We start from the raw sequence: 20,789 nt of genomic DNA, 5'->3' as shown, positions 1-20,789 counted from the left end.
AGCTAGAGCCGGCGGCTGCTGCTAGAACCGGCAGAGTAGTTGCAGAGCCGGCGGGTGCTGCTGCTGTAGAACCGGCGGAGTAGTTGCAGAGCCGGCGCTGCTGGTAGCTGCTGTTGCTGTAGAACCGGCGGAGTAGTTGCAGAGCCGGCGGGTGCTGCTGCTGCTGCTGCTGCGGGTCCGGGCCGCGCCGCTCGCGCTCCGGGTCCACGTGGGCTCAACACTCTCGAACGTCCCGGGGAATGGAGTTCCAAGGTAAGGTTCGGGCGGCCCGGAGCGCGCGGGCGCGCGGCCTCTCTGCTGTGCAACAACTCAGAGCAAAGGCCGCAGCAAACTCCGAATACACGCTTGCAAGAATGCGCAGAATCAATCTGAAGGAGGGTTTCGGCCCGAAACGTTGCCTATTTCCTGCGCTCCATAGATGCTGCTGCGCCCGCTGAGTTTCTCCAGCATTTTTGTGTACCTGCGCAGAATCAATCAAAGATCCTATAACAGAGCTCTGCTTTAGGATCTTTGGAATCAATGGCCCGGGGGAGGGAATGCAACACCACGCATACTCCGGCCCTGTCTGTGTGCAGGCGGTATATTTTAGGTAGGCGCATGGTATTCATGACTTAACGTCTGCTCCGTGCTTTTATTTCTGCTTGCATCTGTGAGACTGCATCACGAATTTGTGCATTGCACTCCAGTCCAACAAATGTTAGCACCCCAGATATTAGCACCGAATGTTAATGATCCAGATATTAGCACCGAATGTTAATGATCTACTCGTGATCCAAGCTAAGATAAAGATGATTACAATTTCTTGGTTGCGGCCTAGACACTAGCAGACGTTTCAGTTGGGATTTGGACACTGACTCGTGTGTATGTGTGTCCATTTAATCCGTTTTGCACCGAGGGCTGTTGAAAGTAGGACCCCACTTTTCCAAGAGCTAATTCCCAGAGGCAAAGCCCTGCCGTCAGGGGCATAACAATAGAAGGAAGAGGGAAAATGAAATCATCCCAAACCCTCGGTCTTGGATGACTCATTAACTACTTTACTGAAAATGTTGAAATGTTAAGTTGAAACAAGTCCGGGAAAATTGTGAGAACCCATGTGATGTCCTTTTGTTAAGAAGTTGTACTGATACTGGAGTTCTTAATATTTATTGGTCAGCTGCCAGTTTTTAAAAATATACAAGTGAAAGTGCATGATTGGACTAGCCAGACTGATAGTTTAATCACTTGGTATTAAGGTCTTGCATGGGGATAACTTGAGTAATTTAAACCAAACTGTCACAAGCCTGAAATACTCCAGTGTGGTGTTTGAGTTTAAGGATCAGTGACGTGAGATTGATAAACGGACTTATTGAAAAACAAATAAGTTAAATTATTAGGTGTGGTAAAAAATATAATGGGGACACAAGACTGCAGATGCTGGAATTTGCAGCAAATATTAAACTGCTGGAGGAATTTGGGGTAGAACAGAACCTGTGGAGGTTGTGTAATAAATGCTCGGGTTTTTGCATTCATTTGCTACTGGATATAAATGAGTAGTTTAGTAATTCTTGTATTACATGGAGGATTCCTTGTAACCTGCATTGTAAATCTCATCGTGGAAATCACACTCTGTACTGATATTTCAGTACATAGATTTAAAGCAGTTGGTTAAAGAATTAGAGGAAACAAGGAAAACATATTTTACTCTGAGTGTGGCAGGGATCTGTAAATAACTGTTAGAAAGGCCGAAGAAAGCAAAAGCCCCCTTCCCAGTTTAAAACGGTAAAGGAGAGGAATGACACACCCACACGAGCCCTCACTGATCAACCTCTGACCGCCCTGTCTGTCAGTCTCTTAGGACACTGTCAAGTCAAGTCACTTTTATTTCTATAGCACATTTAAAAAAAACAACTCTCGTTGACCAAAGTGCTTTACATTGGTGCAGGTACCAACGTTATATAACAGTGGTTCATACTTTACGTATATACATATAGCCCTCCCTCGGAGGACGTCAAGAAAGGCTTGTGAGTAAAGATGAGTTTTAAATCTCGACTTAAAGGAGTCGATGGAGGGGGCAGTTCTGATGGGAAGAGGGATGCTGTTCCACAGTCTAGGAGCTGCAACCGCAAAGGTGCGGTCGCCCCGGAGCTTATGCCTAGACCGCGGGGTGGTCAGTAACCCCAAGTCGGCCGATCTGAGGGACCTGGAGGTGTTGTGGTGGGTGAGCAGATTTTTGATGCAGGTGGGGACAAGCCCGTTAAGGGCTTTGTAAACATAAAGAAGGAGCTCGAAATTTATTCGGAACCGCCCAAGGAACCAGTGGAGAGAGGCCAGAATCGGGGTGATGTGGTCCCTTTTTCGGGTACCCGTCAGGAGTCTTGCAGCGCGTTTTGGACCAGTTGCAGACGGGACAGGGAAGATTGGCTAATGCCAGTGTAAAGGGAGTTGCAGTAATTGAGGCTGGAGGAGATAAATGTGTGGATGATCTTTTCGAGGTCGTCAAACTGGAGGAATTGTTTTTATTTTAACTATAGTCCGAAGCTGGAAGAAGCTAGCTTTTACCACTAGCTGTCAGAGCATCTTTCAAGAGGACAAATCCACACTGTGTTTGGACCAGACGGCGTCCGTGGCCAGGAGCTAAAAATGGGTGCACCAACTGGCTGGAGTATTCAAGGCCATTTCCTGCCTCACGTTTCTGTGATCCAAGTTTCCTACCTGCTTCGAAAGGGCATCTAGTTGTACCGCTGTCCAAGCAGATTGTGGTGTCCTCCCTCCTCGGCTACTGTCCTTTAGAGCATACGTTCATAGTAATTAAGTCCTTTGAGAGGTTGGTGTTGGTGTGAATCAACTCCAGGCTCAGAAATGTTTAAGAAAGAACTGCAGATGCTGAAAAAAATCGATGGTAGACAAAAATGCTGGAGAATCTCAGCGGCTGAGGCAGCATCTATGGAGCGAAGGAATAGGTGACGTTTCAGGTCGAGACCCTTCTTCAGTCTGCCTTCACTCCTTTTCAATCTGTATGGTCACAGCAGGTCCATAGGAGATGCTATCTCACTAGCTCTCCACCCTGCTCAGGACAAACTGGATAACAGCAACACATACATCAAGCTGCTGATCATGACTACAACTACACAATCATCCCCTCCAATCTCACGACCAAGCAAAAAGACCTGGACCTCCGTCACTCTGTTTGGAACTGGACAATGCTTAGTTAGGTGGATGAGTATCGACATCTCCTCACCATCAACATGGTGCACCTCAAGGCTGTGTGGGCTTATACGTCTGCTTTGGGTTTGTAGAGATACCTGTACATTGCCGTTCTTGTGCTTATGACAATAAACTCGACTTTAATGGAATGAAAGTGCATTTATAAGCCATATACCATGTGTGCATTTATAGGCCATATACCATGTGTGAAAGGGAACTTGCAGGTTTCTTTTAATGAATCGGGTGCTTTTGTCCTACTTAATGATAGGGGTTTCGATCTGAAGGGTAGCGCAGCGGTAGAGTTGCTGCCTCCCAGCCCCAGAGATCCTGGTTCAATCCTGACTACGGGTGCTGTCTGTTCGGAGCTTGTATGTTCTCCCCGTGACCGCATAGCTTTTCTCCGGGATTTCTAGTTTCCTCCCACATCTCAAAGATTTGCAGGTTTGTAGGTTTAATTGGCTTCCGTAAATTGGCCCTAGTGTGTAGGATGCAAAAGTGCAATAACATAGAACTAGTGTGAATGGGTCAGCGTGGACTTGGTGGGCAGTAGGGCCTGTTTCTGTGCTGTATCTCTAAACTAAACACCCGCCCATCAGGTTTGTTGTGTGGTCCTCTGCTGAATTTTTAACATGGTAGCCGAGATACTTATTAAAAAGAAAATTGCTTGAATAATTTTTATATACTTGCTTACAATAATCACCCATTGCTTTTAATTATAGCGTCTGAACCAATGTCTCTGGGATCTCCAACGTCTCCTAAGCCTGGTGGAGGGGCCCAGTTTCTGCCTGGTTTCTTGATGGGGGATTTACCAGCTCCAGTCACTCCACAAGCACGTAACTATGTTGGCAATTTGGCCGGTATAACAGATGTACGAATTCCATTTGGAGGTAAGGCGTGTGACGAAATGGAACAGACAGAAATGATGCTGAAGTTTTAGTCTGTTCCTTAAATTGTACTTGGCCGTTGCATTTTAGTTTTGGGAACTGTACAAGTTGATGGCAAAGTCATGTCTACATGCAATTATTTCATTTTAGTTTTTTTTGGAGAATATTTTCAGTGAGGACTTTGAGATTTGTCACGTATACTGAGGTACAGTGAAAAGCATTGCTTTGCATCCTATCCAATCAGATCAGATAATACTATATATAAATACAATCATGTCAAACTCAAGTACAACAGGTAGAGAAAAGGGGAAGATACAGAGTGCAGAATATAGTTTGCAGCATTGTAGCTACATCAGATCCATAAGCAATGTTCAATGGCTGCAAAGGGGTAGAGGCGCATTAGAGTGGACCCTAGACTTAAGGAAGGTCCATTCAGAAGCATGATAGGAGGGGAAGAAATCCTGGGTTTGCAGTCATCAGCTTTTGTTACCCTTGAAGAAAAGCAGGGCTTTTAGCTGCATACTATCCTAACGTCAGTGTAAAATGCTGCTTAGTCTTCAATATATGTGCAGACATTTGTTCATTCTTGTATTATTAAAAAGAAAGAAGGTAATGATAAGACAAAACTGATCCTTAATTATAAGAATGTCCTATTAAAATTTTTAGTTACTGATCCGTAAAGTAAAGCAATTTCATGTCTGCTCTATGGATCGTATCTTGCATTTGGGTTGACATTTCTGGCACAGTAAACACAGTATTTAACTTAGCCATTAAAAAATATATTTGCTAAAACTGCTAACAAAATTATAACTGTTTTAACTGTAAAGCTGTCTTGCAAATGAGAAACGTGTTGTTGCATCCTTTTTTTTTCAAATTAGGGGGCACACATCCCCAACCAGTCGTCTCCACCCCTAAAGATAAGTGTGGTGGTGCACCACCGGTTCGTAGTCTCTATGATGACTTGGGAGCGTCAAGAGCTGGACTTGCATCCTTAAACTCACGGCAACTGGTAAGGAACTAGTTTCAAGCACATGGATTGTTCTTGTGGGCATGGGCAGAAATCACAGGGGGGAGGGTGTGTGATGGGGGGGGTGTGTCCCCCCCCCCCCCATGCTTTGAGAGGTGGGGGACAATTCCCCCCCCCCCCCCCCCCCCCCCCCCCCTCCCCCCCCCCCCATGTTTTGTCATCCGGACTTTATCAGACGTTTTCTAAGGGCTGAATCTGCTCGTTCGCTGGGCCTTTCATTGCCCGGTGCAGCTTAAAATCAAACTGCTGTGTCGAGATGACCGAGGCTCCCTATGTTGACGTCCCCGCCAGCCGATGAAAAGGCTGATTCAAGTCCCACGGTTCGGGGCGGACGAAGCTGCTGTTTCTGGAGTCGATCACAAACCAGGCCAGCTCCCGATGTTACCGTCCACAGGGCCGACGGTCGAAGCCTCATGTGTATGTGTGTGCGCGCACGTGCGGACGCCAAGAAATTGTGTCGTTCCCCCCTCCCATGTTTTGATAGTGATTTTTGTGCCTGCTTGTGGGTAAAATATCTCTGCAGCTCAGGGCTGCGATACATATCTCTCCCTGCAGCAGCATACAGCAGGATTATCCCTCCAATTTTGTGGTTATGAGTGAGGAAGGCCTGGGTGATGTTTATACAATTTTAAATGTAAATGAGTAGAAGCAGTTTGATTTCTTTACAGGAAAAATAAATCAATTTATTTCAGTTGATATTTTATTTAATTCAGATGCAATGTTGGATGGCTGTTTGCTCTATTTTCTATCCGTGCTAAACAAGACATAACTATTTCCTTTAACTTTTACATGAAATTAAGGATAGCATTTAAAACAAGCTATTCATTTGGGTTTTGGTGACCTTCCTGGTGTAAATTGCAATAACCACCAGCTAGATATCCCCACCCACCTTCCACCAAACTCACTGAATAAGGATAGATTCCCCCTGGTTTTTCCCCAACTTTTATCTCACTAGCCTCTGCATCAACACGTCATTTTTTTGATTTTTCCACCACCTCCAATGTGATCCTGCCATCACTCACATCTTCCCACCCCCTTTTTCACATTCTGCTCCCTCCGTAACTCGTTGGTTTCCTTTGTCCTTCCCACCCAAACCATACCCTCCCCAGGTACTTTCCCATGCCACAGCAGTTGATGTAACACCTGTCTCTATACCTGCTCCCTCGCATCCATCCAGGGACCCCAGCAGTTCTCCAGGTGAGACAGATTCACGTGCACCTCCTCTGATCTCTGCATCCGGTGTTCCCGATGTTGCCTCCTTCACATCGGCAAGACCATATGTAGACTAGTCAACTGTTTAACCAAACGCTTGTGGTCGGTCCACCGAGACCTACTGGATCTCCCAGTTGCTAACTATTTTAACTCTTTTTCCCATTCCAAAACTGACCTTTCTTCCCTGATCCTCCATTGCCAGATTGAGGCCTTATGTAAACTTTATTTCACATTGTTAATTTACAACCCAACGGAATGAACATTGATAGTGGGATGGGTGTTGGGCAACTTAACCACAACCCCCCTCCACCCACATTCCTTCCCCAGGGATTCACAAATCATAACTCTTGTATCCTTCTCTCACACCTTTTCATCTCTAGCCTTTGTTCCACCATCTGCCTATCAAGACCTCCCCTCACCTGTAATCACCTATCACTTGCCAGGTGTTGTCTTGTCCCTCCTTGATTTCACCACCCCTTCCCTCGCCATCACAATACTCCTGTGTGAATTCTTTATTGTGAGATTTCCAAATCATTGGCTGTTTGTTTTATTGTAGGGGAATATTACAAGGTTACAAACTCCTGTGTCTGGATGTAATGCTTCGACACCTGGATCAGGTATGTTTGCTGCAAATGTAACAATCAGCGCACTGAAGCATGCGGTTTATTGCCCAGGAACCTGATTGTAGTTTGAAGCCTTTAGTGTCGGCAATTTGATTTATTTAGTTTAGTTTCGAGACACAGCGCAGAAACGGGCCATTCGAGCCACCAAATTCACGCCAACTAGCGATCCCCGCACATTAACGCTACCCTGCGCGTACTTGGAACAATTTTACATGAATACCAAGCCAATTAACTTACAAAACTCTACGTCTTTGGAGTGTGGGAGGAAACCAAAGATCTTGGGGAAAACCCACATGGGTCACAGGGAGAAGGCTCAAACTACATATAGACAGCGCCAATAGTCAGGATTGAACCCGGGTCTCTGGTGCTGCAAGGTGGTAGCTCTACCGCTACGCCACCATGCCGCCAAACGTGTATAAACAAACTTCACAGTTTTCATGACTAGAAAGGCATGGGAAGTTCCTTTTTATTTGGCAGTTGAACATGCTGATGCTGTTTTACACCGAAGATACATACGCACAACTTTTCTCCTCTTATTTGCTTAATCGATTCATGTGCTCATCACGATACTTAAATGCTCTCAGCGACCCAGTTTCAAACATACTCTTGCAGAGCATTTCAGGTACATCCCACTCTCTTGAGTGAATAGGTTTCCCCTCAAATCTAATTTCACCGTCTTTAAATCTATGTACCTCAATTATATCCCCTCTCCTCCAGGGAGATCAAACCTGGCATCACCAATCTTTCCACATAACGGAACTGCTCATCCCAGGCAATTCCTGGTGAATCATCTCGGCACTCTCTCCAGTGCTATCACATCCTCCCTGTAGCATGGGGACCAGAACTGCACACAGTTCTCCAGCTGAGGGCTGACCAAGTTTCAGTAATGTTGGAGTACAATCTCCCTACTTCTGTATTAATCCACATCACCAATGAAGGGTACTCAACTGCCTTTACAAATGGATCCTTGACTTCCTCAATCAGCAAAGATCATTAACAGCACCTCCTCCTCACTGACCCCCCTCTATTTCCTTCGCTCCATAGATGCTGCTGCACCCGCTGAGTTTCTCCAGCTTTTTTGTGTACCTTAAACTAAACTGGATTCTTGTGCTGCAGAAAGCAATTGACTCCTTTAAATATATTCAAGGAGGAGTTAGATATTCATAAGTTTATAGCAGCAGAATTAGCTCATTCGGCCGATTGAGTCTACTCCACCATTCAATCATGGCAGGTCCATCTCTCAACCCTACTGACAATGTTCTTAAGTTAAAGGGATCAAGGGTGAAAGCTGCCATGGAGTATCAATTTCAAATGATCAGTTGTGCTCATAATGAATGGTCTACTCTTGCTGCTGTTTTCTGTATATCCTAAAGTGAAACGATTGTTCTGTAGAATGCGTGTGGACATGATGGTTCATTTTCTCATCATCAGGTGGTCATGTATTTAGTCCAACCACAATTGGCCATCACCGAAAGTCCACACTTTCACCAGCACAAGCAGATCCTTTCTACACTCAAGGGGAGTCCCTCACTTCGGATGATCATTTAGATGAAACGTGGATCACAGTTTTTGGGTTTGTACTATCTTTTTTTCTCTATAAATTGTAGTAATGGCCATGAATCTGCACCACAAATAATGGTGAGGCAATACAATGTTGTAATCTTTATAATGGGACAATCGAACAGTGATTGCTGGAGTATACATATGTATTGTTAAATGCATAAATCCAGAAGTTGCTTTCACTAATTCTACTACTGCATGATGAATTGTTCCTGGTTTTTCTAATGGATTCAGCGAATTGGCAAGAACTTTAACTATTTTTACCTGTTTTCACTAAAATAAATCTCGGATAATGTGTTTTTGTGATTGAAGTAAAAAGAGTTCTCAGTGAAAAATATCCTCTGGCCTTAAATCAATACTTATTTCATTTGATTGTTATTTAACCGTCATTTCTAAATTTCATGCCTGTTTAGACCGAGGTTTAATGAGAGTCATACTGGCTCTTAAACCCAACCCTGTTCATGTTGACAAAGATGCCACATCTAAACTGGTCCCATTTGTACACATTTGGGGCTCGTATCTTTCTAAACCTTAGTTTAGTAAATTAGTTAACTTTTAGAAAGCCATGACTGAATCTATCCGGCAGGGTATTTGGGATGTTGTGCATTCATTGCAAAGCTAAATCCACTCCTTTAAGGCTTCTGGGTCTTAGACATACATATTGACTGTCCAGTTATTACTGCTTCCAGTTAATCGAGTATTTTAAAGGTCTTTTCTTTCCATTTTTGCTCTTAGCCCATGACACTTGAGGGCGAGTAAATTAACGTAAGTCTACCCACAGAGTGACAATCTCTTGTCCACGGAACAATTCTACCATGTCCCTTCAGAAACATTCTTCCCCATCCTAAAATTCACTGGCCAGAAAGGGCACTATACTCATCTGGGCACAACTAGTTTTTTTTTTTTTTCTTGCGTAAATTCAGTATAACTTCCCTCAGTTTGCCATTCTGTTACTCTGTTTATCAAAGTCTGCATCACCGCTGCTTTGTTGACCTATTTTATCTCCTTTGAAAATGTGTTCACAAATATTCCCATGCAAACTTTGTTTTGCGTTGGAGAGCAGAATGGGCCAATCTCACTTTCCTTAATAAAAGGTCATTAAGAAGGATGCATTGAGAAGAGATGCAAGAGGTTTCACGGAAGTGTATTTAAATGGCTATTTCCAAATTAAGTTAGAACTTTAACTGTGTCTTAAATTGTGTGAGTTTGCTAAACCTTCAATGCAAATTCCATGGATTTGCACCCCTCCTCATTTTGTCCAGGGGCCATTTAGAATTCTCTTGTTTCCCCAGATTAAACCAGTTTAAATTTGAGAGTTGTCATTTCGTCATTGATCAACCTTTTGGGACACTGTTAAATCAGAAAATGTAGTGTTTGTTATATTCTTAATGAATATCATGACACATTTTACCTATAATAATAAAAAAGCAATATTTGCATTAACTTCAACTCGGTAGAGGATTCTTATGGCATCAAATGTTATGATAGCACAGGCTATTCTACTGACTAGTTTATAATCTGTGATAATTTCCATTCTCTTCTGTATTGGTTTTAATGGCCGACAGTTGAAGATTGAACAATTGGTTAATTTTAATAATGGAATGAACATGGAAACCACTCATCTGGTTGGTTACATTTTTTTCTCACTGTAAATGCTGAAATTGCAAACATTTATCTGCAAAATGAATCAAATTCTAGGACCAAAATTAATCTTATAAAACTTAGTCATTGTTGATGTTTGTAGTTTTTAATTGAATGTATAGCTTGCACAGTAAGATCATAAGTGTTAGGAGTAGAATTAGGCCATTCAGCCGATCAAGTCTACTCCACCATTCAATCCTGATCTATCTTTCCCTCCTAACCCCATTCTCCTGTCTTCTCTCCATAACCTCTGACACCGTAGTATGAATCTATCGATCTCTGCCTTAAATATATCCACTGACTTGTCCCCCACAGCCTTCTGTGGCAAAGAAGTCCACAGATTCACCACCCTCTGATTAAAGAAATACCTCATCTCCTTCCTAAAGAAACTTCCTTTAATTCTGAGGCCATGACCTCCAGACATAGACTCTCCCGCTAGTGGAAGCATCCTCTCCACATCCACTCTATCCAAGCCATTCACAGTTCTGTACGTTTCAATGAACATCCCACCTTATTCTTCTAAACTCCAGCGAGTACAGGCCCAGTGCCGACAAACGGTCATCATATGATAACCTACTCATTCCTGGGATTGTAAACCTCTAGACTCTCTCCAGAGCCAGCACATTCATCCTCTGATATGGTGCCCAAAACGGCCTGCAAAATTACAAATGCGGCCTGACCAGCACTTTATAGAGCCTCAACATTAAATCCCTATTTTTGTATACAAGCCCGCTCAAAATAAAAACTAGCATTGCTTTTGCTTTCTTTATTGCGGATAATGATGGTTGGAAAATCTTATTGCAGGTTTCCTCCCGCCTCTGCTTCATACATCCTCCTCCAATTTGCACAATATGGGAATATCTTAAAGCACGTGGTAAGCTTCTAAAAACTGATTAAACTGTTTAGTCGCTGTGAATTTTCATGTGGCTTGTCCTATGGAGTCTTTTATCAATGTATTCTATAATGTTATGGGATAATTCATTGGTTGGTATAATACACAAATGTTTCCATTGCCTCTATTAAGCCATGTTTCTGACATTGAATTGGTTGGGTGCGATCAGTAGGTTGAATGCAAATTTCACTTTGAATTGTGCTCATTTGCCAAAAAGAGATTGAGAGCATTTATCTCAAACGATACACACATTTTAATCTCTGAAAGTGACTTTTAACCTCGTAAAACTTTGTCATCGCTTCCGTAAAACATGAACACGTTCCCTTTAGGCATAAATTGAAACTAGATGTTTCTACAATGACAAATCTCCCATTGCCCTGGGAGCTAACAAAGTGTGATTACTTTCTCATTGATTTAAGTGTGACAGACCAGTGTAGTTATTAATATGTTTGGGCTTTTTTAAATTGATCTGGTATTATGTTGATAATCGTTTGTACGATATTGAATATAAATAAATTATTATAAAAATAGCTGTCATGGACAGCTGATTTAGCTTTGCAAATAGTTTACGTTTAAAAAAATTGGAAGATAATTTCTTGTGGCTCTATTCATTGCAGCAGCTCTTTAACGTGTAAACGAGTCGTGTACTTAGAGCTGCCAAGTAGTACGGATTTGCCGTATTTTGTACGGAAATGCGATTAGAATACGGATGTACAATTTTGTGTTGTTAATTACGGATTTTAAATATGGAGATCAGTTCAGTCTGAAGAAGGGTCTCGACCAGAAACGTCACCCATTCCTTCTCTCCAGAGTCGCTGCCTGTCTCGCTCCAGGTTTAAACAGAGCGCTGTCAGTTTAACGCGTGGGAACTTAAACGAAGAGCTGTCGGCCACAGCGCTATGGGTTCTAAAAATAGCTCTACCAGCTTGAGTTAAGCCTTTGATTATTTTTCAGGCAGTGGTAAAATTCTGGATAAGCCTAGTGGTGAAAGGTTACCAGTGGGATTGCAGTTGCATTGGGATTAGCGTTGATTTTACAGAACAGAAGGTGGGCTCAAGGGGGAGAGAAGGAAGGGTGGAGACAACGAGAGAGAGGGAGAGGATGGAGAGAGAGGAAGGGAGAGAGGAAAGGGAGAGAGGAGAGAGGGAGCTAGAGAGGGAGGCTTCCAAAATGGCTTCTACATCATCATCTGGTGCTAAAAGCAGGAAGCAGCCGTTCAAACAGCAGTATACAAAGAGATGGCAATGAATGCACTGTCAAGTAAGGTGCGTAGAAGACATGTCAATTGGTAACAAAGTTATGCATTCTTGTACTCTTACATGAGTATGACTGCACATTAAAAAACAACATTTTTTTCAGGAAAATGGCACTGTGTAAAAATACTGATTTCCACAGCAAAATACTGATTTTCAGGTACTAGAATACTGAAATTGACAAGATTTTGCAGCTCTGTACTGGAAGGAGCATTTGTAAGGTGAAAATGTGTATACGTATGCATAATATATTTGATAATTCCGACTTGTATAAGGAAAACATTAATTGTGCATTCAGTTAATGAACTGGAACACTTGTTCAGTGAACTGAATTTAATTGATCTGAGTTGCAGCGGACTGCGACAATGTGATTTTATTCGCATGATCCAAGCTGAAGCTATTGGAATTTTTCCCTTTGAAAAATACAGCAAATTCATCTGAATTTTCCCGAGTCAGTTTGAAAGGCATTGTTTATGATTTATTTTGTGTTTTGTTCATTGTCTTTCACTGGGAATGGTTTTTTATTTTGCGTGGCATAAATTAAAAAACCAGAAGAGATTCTGGAGTCGGCATTTAAAAACAAATTTGATAAGTTTGATCAAATGTTGCACATTGAATGCATTACATTGCAGTCATTGATATAGATATATGAATATATTTATAGTATTTTTCTGCTGTTGTAGAGATTTTTTCCTTTGCATTTGAACTATGGTCTTGCAAAATTGTACACTTGTTTGGGAATTAGATTCTGCAGTAAAAAGTATATATTTGTGTGTCCTCTTCATTGTTCCCTAGGTTACTTTTCCACACATAATCACCAAAAGTGCACTCCAATAGCCTGTGGGGTCCACTAAACGTAGCCTCTCCAAAAATAAAACCATGTATCATTTTCCTTCCACTTCACAATTATGCACCACTTTGTGTTGGTCTATCACATAAAATCCCAATAAAATACATTTACGTTTGTGGTTGCAACGTGACAAAATGTGAAAAAGTTCAAGGGGTATGAATACTTTTGCAAGCCACTGTATGTATATATGTATTTTTACCACAGGCGAAGTTTTAATTACAATCGACAAATTTAGAAAGGACACCGCAGCTGGCCTGGGCGGGGTGTGTCTACATAAGATGCTCAAAAGGAACAACATCACATTAACTAGAATATATTTGAACATAAATCAGTACAGCACATGAGCAGTCACTGCAGCCCATAACATCCATAGCGAATATGATGCAACGTTAACGCCATCTTACTGCACACAATCTATTTCCTTCCATTCCCTGCATGTCTGTGCCTATCTAAAAGCCCCTTAAATGCTGCCCTAATATCTGTTCCAGGCACCCACCACACTCTCTGTAAGGAGACAAAAAACTTCACCCTCTGATCTTAACATTTCCACCCTGGGAAATGGGTTGTCTGCCTGTCTACTCCATCTACTCCTCTCATAATATATACTTTTATCAGGCCTCCCCTCAACCTCCAACGTTCCAGAGAGAACAATTCAACTTTATTCAACCTCTTCTCGCAGCTAATATTCTCTATCCAGGCAGCTTTCGAGAAAACCTCTTTTACGATCTCCCCAAAATCTCCACATCCATCCTATGATATGATTACCAGGATGGAACAGTGCACCAAATACAGTTTTACTAAAGTTTTATACAACTGCAATATAACTTACTGACTCTTATACTCAATGCCCCAACCAATGAAGGCATGCATACTTTATCTACTTCTGTTTAAGATGGAACTGCAGATGCTGGAAAAAATTGAAGGTGGACAAAAATGCTGGAGGAACTCAGCAGGTGATGCTGCCTCACCCGCAGAGTTTCTCCAGCATTTTTGTTTATCTACTTGTGTTGCCACTTTTGGGGAGCTATGGACTTGGTCACCTAAACTCCCAATGCTATTAAGGATCTAGCTATTAAAGGTATACATTTACCCTTATATTTGACGCCCCCATGTGCAGTGCCTCATACTTGGATTAAGCTCCATCTGCCATTTCTCCAATTAAATCTGTAACTGATCTGAATCGCGTTGTAGTCCTCGAGGGTTTGATATGGCAAAATTCCAACTGGTGTCAAGAACAGTCTATTGTAGCACGGCAGCAGTTGGCAAACCCATCCTCCGCTGTTCAAATGCTTGTTTCATGTGTTCAGGCTGTGTATAAGTTGTGTGTTTGTAGGCTGCGGTGGACATGTACATCATCTTGCCCAGCACAATCTTTGCTTAAGTAGTTAAAAAAAACAAAAAAAACACATGGTATTGTTCTCTTGCTGCTTCAAGGAAAATTCAACTTTGCATCTAAATCTGATTTTTGTTTTGGTTATGCAGATGTCAAACAATGGGAATTGGATGCACGTTCAGTATCAATCGAAACTTCAGGCCAGGAAAGCATTAAGTAAAGATGGGAAAGTATTTGGCGAGTCTATCATGATTGGAGTGAAGCCATGCATCGATAAAGTAAGTTGCCTTTTGACTGATTTTAACTGAAGTCAGCGTGTTTCTTCAGGAAGGTCAATGTGAAGAGACGTTGGGAAATGCTGCAAGGGCATTGATTATACTTTGGCCTTGTAGTACTTGTAGGCAGAGCAGTGAGTTGCCTGATGTAGCCTCTGACATAAATAGAGTAAACCTTGACATGCTCAAGATTCTTGTGTCAACTGACAGATTTTCCTATCCATTTGATGTTACCTTTATTAATACCCCAAATAATTCACTTTTTTTTAGACGTTACAAAATATAATATTTTTTTTAGTGAATCGGATATGTTCCAAGGGAGTGTGGAAACGCGTCCCGATGAGCAGGGGAAATATTAACTGGAAAGCCGGATGGTGAATAGTTGGGATTTCTGAATATTTGAATGACATCTTATGGAAGTTTTATTCTTTTTAAAGAAATAATTTTATTGCACCAGCTTTTATAAAAGTTAGCCTGAATTATTAGTTTATTTTTGCATCTAGATTACACGTATTTAAAATAGACTCTAATGGAATTTATTCTGTTAAATAAGGTAAAGAACTTATCAGTAGCCTGAAGTGCACTATTATTATTAGTTTTCTGCGATGTGTGATGTTTTTTCCCCATTTTCCTGTTTTTCTTTTTTAAATTGCTCAGATATTTTGGTGAGAGGATTTGAAAAATCATCATTTCCAGACACTTCAGGATTTTTAGAGCAATTTGATAAAAAGGAAAACCTGTTGGTATTCTTTTCTTCTCTTAGTACCTTTCCCACTTAGAAAATAAGTCTTGTTATGATAATGTATGAATGTCCTGATCAGTATTTTGACATTTGTAATTGGTGCAATTTTGAGAATTAAAGTTTACAAAATGGTTTCAAACATTTGTTTTCTTTGTGATATTAGAGTGTTATGGAGACAAATGATCGAAATTACGGACCTGTTTTCTCTGTCTTCACTCCTCCTATCAACACTGTGGGAACACCTGCCCCGTCGCCAAGCACACCCAGAAATACTGCAATCAGGCCTTTGGCCGCTGCATACAAAGCATCAAGCAGCGACTATCAGGTACGCGATTGGCAAACATTTTGTATGCTGGTACAACCATTAATTAGGTGATCTAACAAAGTCTGAAGAAGGGTCTCCACCCGAAATGTCGCCTATTCCTTTTATCTAAAGATGCTGTCTGACCCTCTGAGTTACTCCAGCTTTTTGTGTCTTATCATAAGCTAACAATGTTATTGTGTCTGGTTAGAGGAACAGAATGCTAAAGTAGGGAAGTTGTGCTTCCATTAAAGAGTGCAGTGATGAGGCAGCTTGCAAAATACAATATACAATATTTTATTACATGTCATTTGAACCTCAGTGAGGCTCAAACGAAACTCAGTTTCCACAGCCATACAAACAAAGGCAATTCCTACAAGACATACAAACAATTCAATTTACACAAACATCTATCACAGTGAATCTCCTCCTCACTGTGATAGAAGTCAAAGTCTTTTCTCTCCCCTGCACCATTTCTCTCCCGATGTCGAAGCCCCAGGCGGGCGATGGTAAGCCCCACGGCCATTTAAGGCCGGACCGGGCGATGTACGGCCCCGTTCCAGGTAGTTCCAACACCGCAACACGGGCTGGAGAAGCTGCGTTGTGGGAGCTCCGAAAAACGGTCTCCCACCCGGACCCGCGAGCTCCCGATGTCCCAGTCTACCGGTCTGCAGCTCTGGAGTGAGCAGCGAGCCATCACAGATTTATGAAGGGGAAATCATGCTTGGCAAATCTTCTGAATTTTTTTGAGGATGTAGCAAGTAGAATGGATAAGGGAGAACCAGTGGATGTGGTGTGTCTGGACTATCATAAAGCCTTTGCAAGGTCCCACCCAAGAGATTAGTGTGCAAAATTAGGACACCTGGTATTTGGGGTAGGGCATTGACATGGATAGAGAACTGGTTTGCAGACAGGAAGCAAAGAGTAGGAATTAACAGATTCTTTTCAGAATGGCAGGCAGTGACTAGTGGGGTGCTGTCAGGCTCTGTGCTGGGAACCCAGTTATTTACAATATATATTAACGATTTAAACAAGGGAATTAAATGTGACATCTCCAAGTTTGCGGATGACACAGCTGGGTGGCAGTGTGAGCTGCGATGTGGATGCTATGAGGCTGCAGGTTGACTTGGATAAGTTGGGTGAGTGGGCAGATGCATGGCAGATGCAGTATAATGTGGATAAATGTGAGGTTATCCACTTTGGTGGCAAGAACAGGAAGGCAGATTATCATCTGAACTGTATCGGATTAGGAAAAGGGGAGGTGCAACGAGACCTGGATGTGCTTGTACATCAATCACTGAAATTAAGAATGCAGGTCTAGCAGGCAGTGAAGAAAGCTAATGGCATGCTGTCCTTCATCGCGAGAGGATTTAAGTTTAGGAGCAAGGAGGCCCAACTGCAGTTGTATAGGGCTCTGGTGAGACCACACCTGGAGTATTGTGTGCAAGTATGGTCTCCTAATTTGAGGAACGATATTACAGAGCTACCAAGTAGTACTGATTGTCCGTATTTTGTACGGAAATGCGATAGGAATACGGATGTACGGATTTACTTTGTAAAATACGGATTTAAAAAAAACTGGCCCAACTTCCTGTTTCATCTTGCTGCTTAACAAATGCAAGGATATAAAAAGTTATACTTTAACTCTAAAAATTATAGCAGATTAAATCTATTAGTATTTTAAATTTCAAGATCTGGATGATTATTTTTGTAAGCTTTAATCTGCCTGTCCCGCTCCAGGTTTAAACAACACTGTCAGTTTAGCGTGGGAATTTAAACAAACAGCGTTATGGGTTCTAATTATAGCGCTACCAGCTGGAGCACTATTGCCTTCACACATAGCACTATGGCCACAGTGCTATGGGTCACAGACTGTTCGGGGAGGGAGAAGGAGAGAGGGAGTGAGAGGGAAAGGGGGAGGAAGGGAGGGAGGGATGGATATGAGGACGGAGGGAGAGTGAGCGAGCGAGAGAGGGTGGCTTCCAAAATGGCTTCTACATCATCATCTGGTGCTAAAAGCAGGAAGCAACCGTTCAAACAGAAGTATACAAAGAGATGGCAATTAATGCACTGTCAAGTAAGGTGCGTAGAAGACATGTCAATTGGCAGCAAAGTTGTGCATTCTTGTACTCTAACATGCGTATGTCCGCACATAAAAAACAACATTTTTTTTAGCAAGACGGCACCATGTAAAAATACTGATTTCCTCAGCAAAATACTGATTTTCGGGTACTAGAATACTGAAATGCTCTGACAAAACTTGGCAGCTCTGATATTGCTATTGAACCCGGGATAGCGGACTGAAATATGATGAAAGAATAGCCCGACTGGGCTTGTATTCACTTGAATTTAGAAGGATGAGAGGATATCTTATAGAAACATATAAAATTGGAATATGGATTAAAAGGTTTTTCTTGTAAGATTCTTCTAGGTGCAGGAAAAATGTTCCCGATGTTGGAGTCCAGAACTAGGGGTCACAGTTTAAGAATACCGGGCATTGTTTAAGAATTGTTTAATCTATGGAGCGAAGGAATAGTTGATGTTTCGGGATATCAACCCTTTTTGTGTATATCATCCGTTTAAACCAGCATCTGCAGTTCCTTCCTAAATATCTCTGGAGAACATGGATAGATGATATTTTGGGTTGGGACCCTTATTCAAAATCGAAGGTAGACAAAAATGCTGGAGAACCTCAGCAGGTGAGGCAGCATCAATGGAGTGAAGGAATAGGTGACGTTTCGGGTCGAGACCCTTCTTCAGACTGATGTGAGGGTGAGGGGGCAGGAAGAAGAAAGGAAGAGGCGGAGACAGTAGGCGGGAGGGCTGGGAAGGGGAGGGGAAGGAGAGAGAAACCTCCCTCCTCCTTCCCCTTCCCCAAGGACTATCTGAAATTGGAGGTCAATGTTCATACTGCTGGCGTGTAAACTACCCAAGCGAAATATGAGGTTCTAAATACACCACTAAACAGGGGAATTGGAGAAAGGCACCAGTAAATATGATCACGAGGATAGATAGGGAGAATGTAGTTTTTCATCATTCATGTTGAATAAGGGTCCCGACCCAAAATATCATTCATTCATGTTCTCGAGAGATGCTGAGGAAGGAACTGCAGATGCTTGTTTAAACGGAAGAAAAACACAAAAAGGATCGAGACCCAGAAACGTCACCTATTCCATTGATCCATAGATGCTGCCTCACCCGCTGAGTTTCTCCAGCAAGAAGACGGGGTAGGCCATTTAGGACTGAGGTGAGCAAAAACTTTTTCATCCAGAGAGTTGTGAATCTGTGGAATTCTCTACTACAGAAGGCAGTGGAGTCCAATTCACTGGATGTTTTCAAGAGAGAGTTAATTTAGCTCTTCAGGCTAAAGGAATCGAGGGGTATGGGGGAAAAAGCAGGAACGGGGTACTGATTTTAGATGATCGGCCGTGATCATATTGAACGGCCTATTCGATAGACAAGAGGCGCAGGAGTAGGCCATTCGGCCCTTCGAGCCAGCACTGCCATTCAATGTGATCATGGCTGATCATCCCCAATCATTACCCCCTTCCTGCCTTCTCCCCATATCCCCTGACTGCTATCTTTAAGAGCCCTATCTAGCCCTCTCTTGAAAGTATACAGAGAACCGGGCGTCCATCTCCCTCTGAGGAAGATTTCCACAGATTTCCATAGCGTGTCCAAACCCTTAATAATCTTAAATGTTTCAATAAGATCACCTCTCATCCTTCTAAACTCCAGAGTGTACAAGCCCAGCCGCTCCATTCTCTCAGCCCCCTTTTTTTACTCCTGCAACTTTTTTTCTATGTTTCTAACTTTGCCGCCCCTGTGCCGCCCCTTGTTGAGACTTTGGAACACTCTCCATCAAAATGTGGCAGAAGCATGCTGAATATTGTGTCGTTTATTGCATCTCTCGTGCTGAAGGGGGTAGGTGGGAGGGAATGTGAAGTTGAGGTGGCGAGCAAATCAGCTGTAGCCCTACAGAACGGGTGTGGGACGGATAAGCTTAAGAGGCTGGGGCTCCTGCTACTGTTCCTAATTCACACGTTAATGTGGGAAAATGAAATGAAAATGTTGTTTCATTAAAAATGTAACTAGGCTAAATCAATTATTAATTTCCCTTTTTCCCCTCTCTCCATTTAGGTAGTTTCAGACAGGCAGACCCCTCGTAAAGATGAGACTCTTGTTTCCAAAGCCATGGAGTACATGTTTGGTTGGTAGTTCAGCTTTCCTCCAATTAAAGAACCTGGAAAATAGACTTTTTTCTTTCAAGGTTAATGATACGTGCTGAAACTCTATTTTTATGTGCAATTACGGACACCATTTATTAACAGGGAAACCCACCGCACTAATACAGTTTGGTTAGTTGTATAACCACTGCTATTGTTGGTACAAGGATGTGCATTTATTCAGGTCTACTTTCTGACCAAGCACCCTGTAAATAGTTTGCACTTTAGAGTTTAACAATGCATACATTTGCAAGAAGTCTGATTAAAGAAAGGTTTGCCAGATAATATGGATTGTGTATGAATGTCCAATTGTTGCCTTTTTAATGTTTTGATGCATGTATTTTCCTGGTATGACAATGGGTATTTGGGAGTGGTGTTAACCTTTTCAGATCATGTACATTATTTCTTTGAATTAACATCTGTCCTAAAGTTCACCAATTGTAATTTTATAATCTGCATTCTCAAGCAAAAATAAATTATCTTTCTACATGCAGAAAAAATTCCACGAGCGTGAATAACAAATATAGAATTTGTCTTTTTTATGTGGAACTGACAATGTTACACAAAATGATCGGGAGGGTAATCTAATTTTTATTTTACTAGTGAATGCCAAAAAGTTCCAGATTTTAATTATTGAGCTCAATTACTGCATATTCCTAAGTATTGATAGTATTTTTTGGTATTCATTGTTTTGTAAATCTTTTTTAGAAAATGTATTTTTCAAAGTCATATTGTTGTATGGCATTCAACGTGATTTGTGACCAGTTAATAAAATATGTGGAGGAGA

At 42.0% G+C, this 20,789-nt stretch overlaps 1 protein-coding gene across 3 annotated transcripts in view; it reads left to right on the top strand.

Moving 5' to 3' along the window:
* Positions 1-20,789, top strand: part of nup35 (nucleoporin 35) — a 21,244-nt gene extending 455 nt beyond the window's left edge. Inside the window, exons 1-9 of one of the 3 annotated variants that reach the window (XM_055637838.1) lie at positions 110-252; positions 3,903-4,070; positions 4,946-5,076; positions 6,863-6,923; positions 8,361-8,502; positions 10,935-11,004; positions 14,608-14,736; positions 15,639-15,800; positions 19,917-20,789. In XM_055637838.1, the coding sequence (XP_055493813.1) occupies positions 240-252; positions 3,903-4,070; positions 4,946-5,076; positions 6,863-6,923; positions 8,361-8,502; positions 10,935-11,004; positions 14,608-14,736; positions 15,639-15,800; positions 19,917-19,994 (954 nt within the window). In that variant the 5' untranslated portion in view covers positions 110-239 and the 3' untranslated portion in view covers positions 19,995-20,789. Of the gene's footprint in view, positions 1-109; positions 253-567; positions 590-3,902; positions 4,071-4,945; positions 5,077-6,862; positions 6,924-8,360; positions 8,503-10,934; positions 11,005-14,607; positions 14,737-15,638; positions 15,801-19,916 lie in introns of those variants that run through there. The other 2 variants (XM_055637837.1, XM_055637840.1) reach the window with 2 other exon arrangements.

The sequence above is a fragment of the Leucoraja erinacea genome, chromosome 7 (genome assembly GCF_028641065.1).
Source record: "Leucoraja erinacea ecotype New England chromosome 7, Leri_hhj_1, whole genome shotgun sequence".
Lineage (NCBI taxonomy): Eukaryota > Metazoa > Chordata > Chondrichthyes > Rajiformes > Rajidae > Leucoraja > Leucoraja erinaceus.
This window is presented reverse-complemented; position numbering and strand designations above follow the sequence as displayed.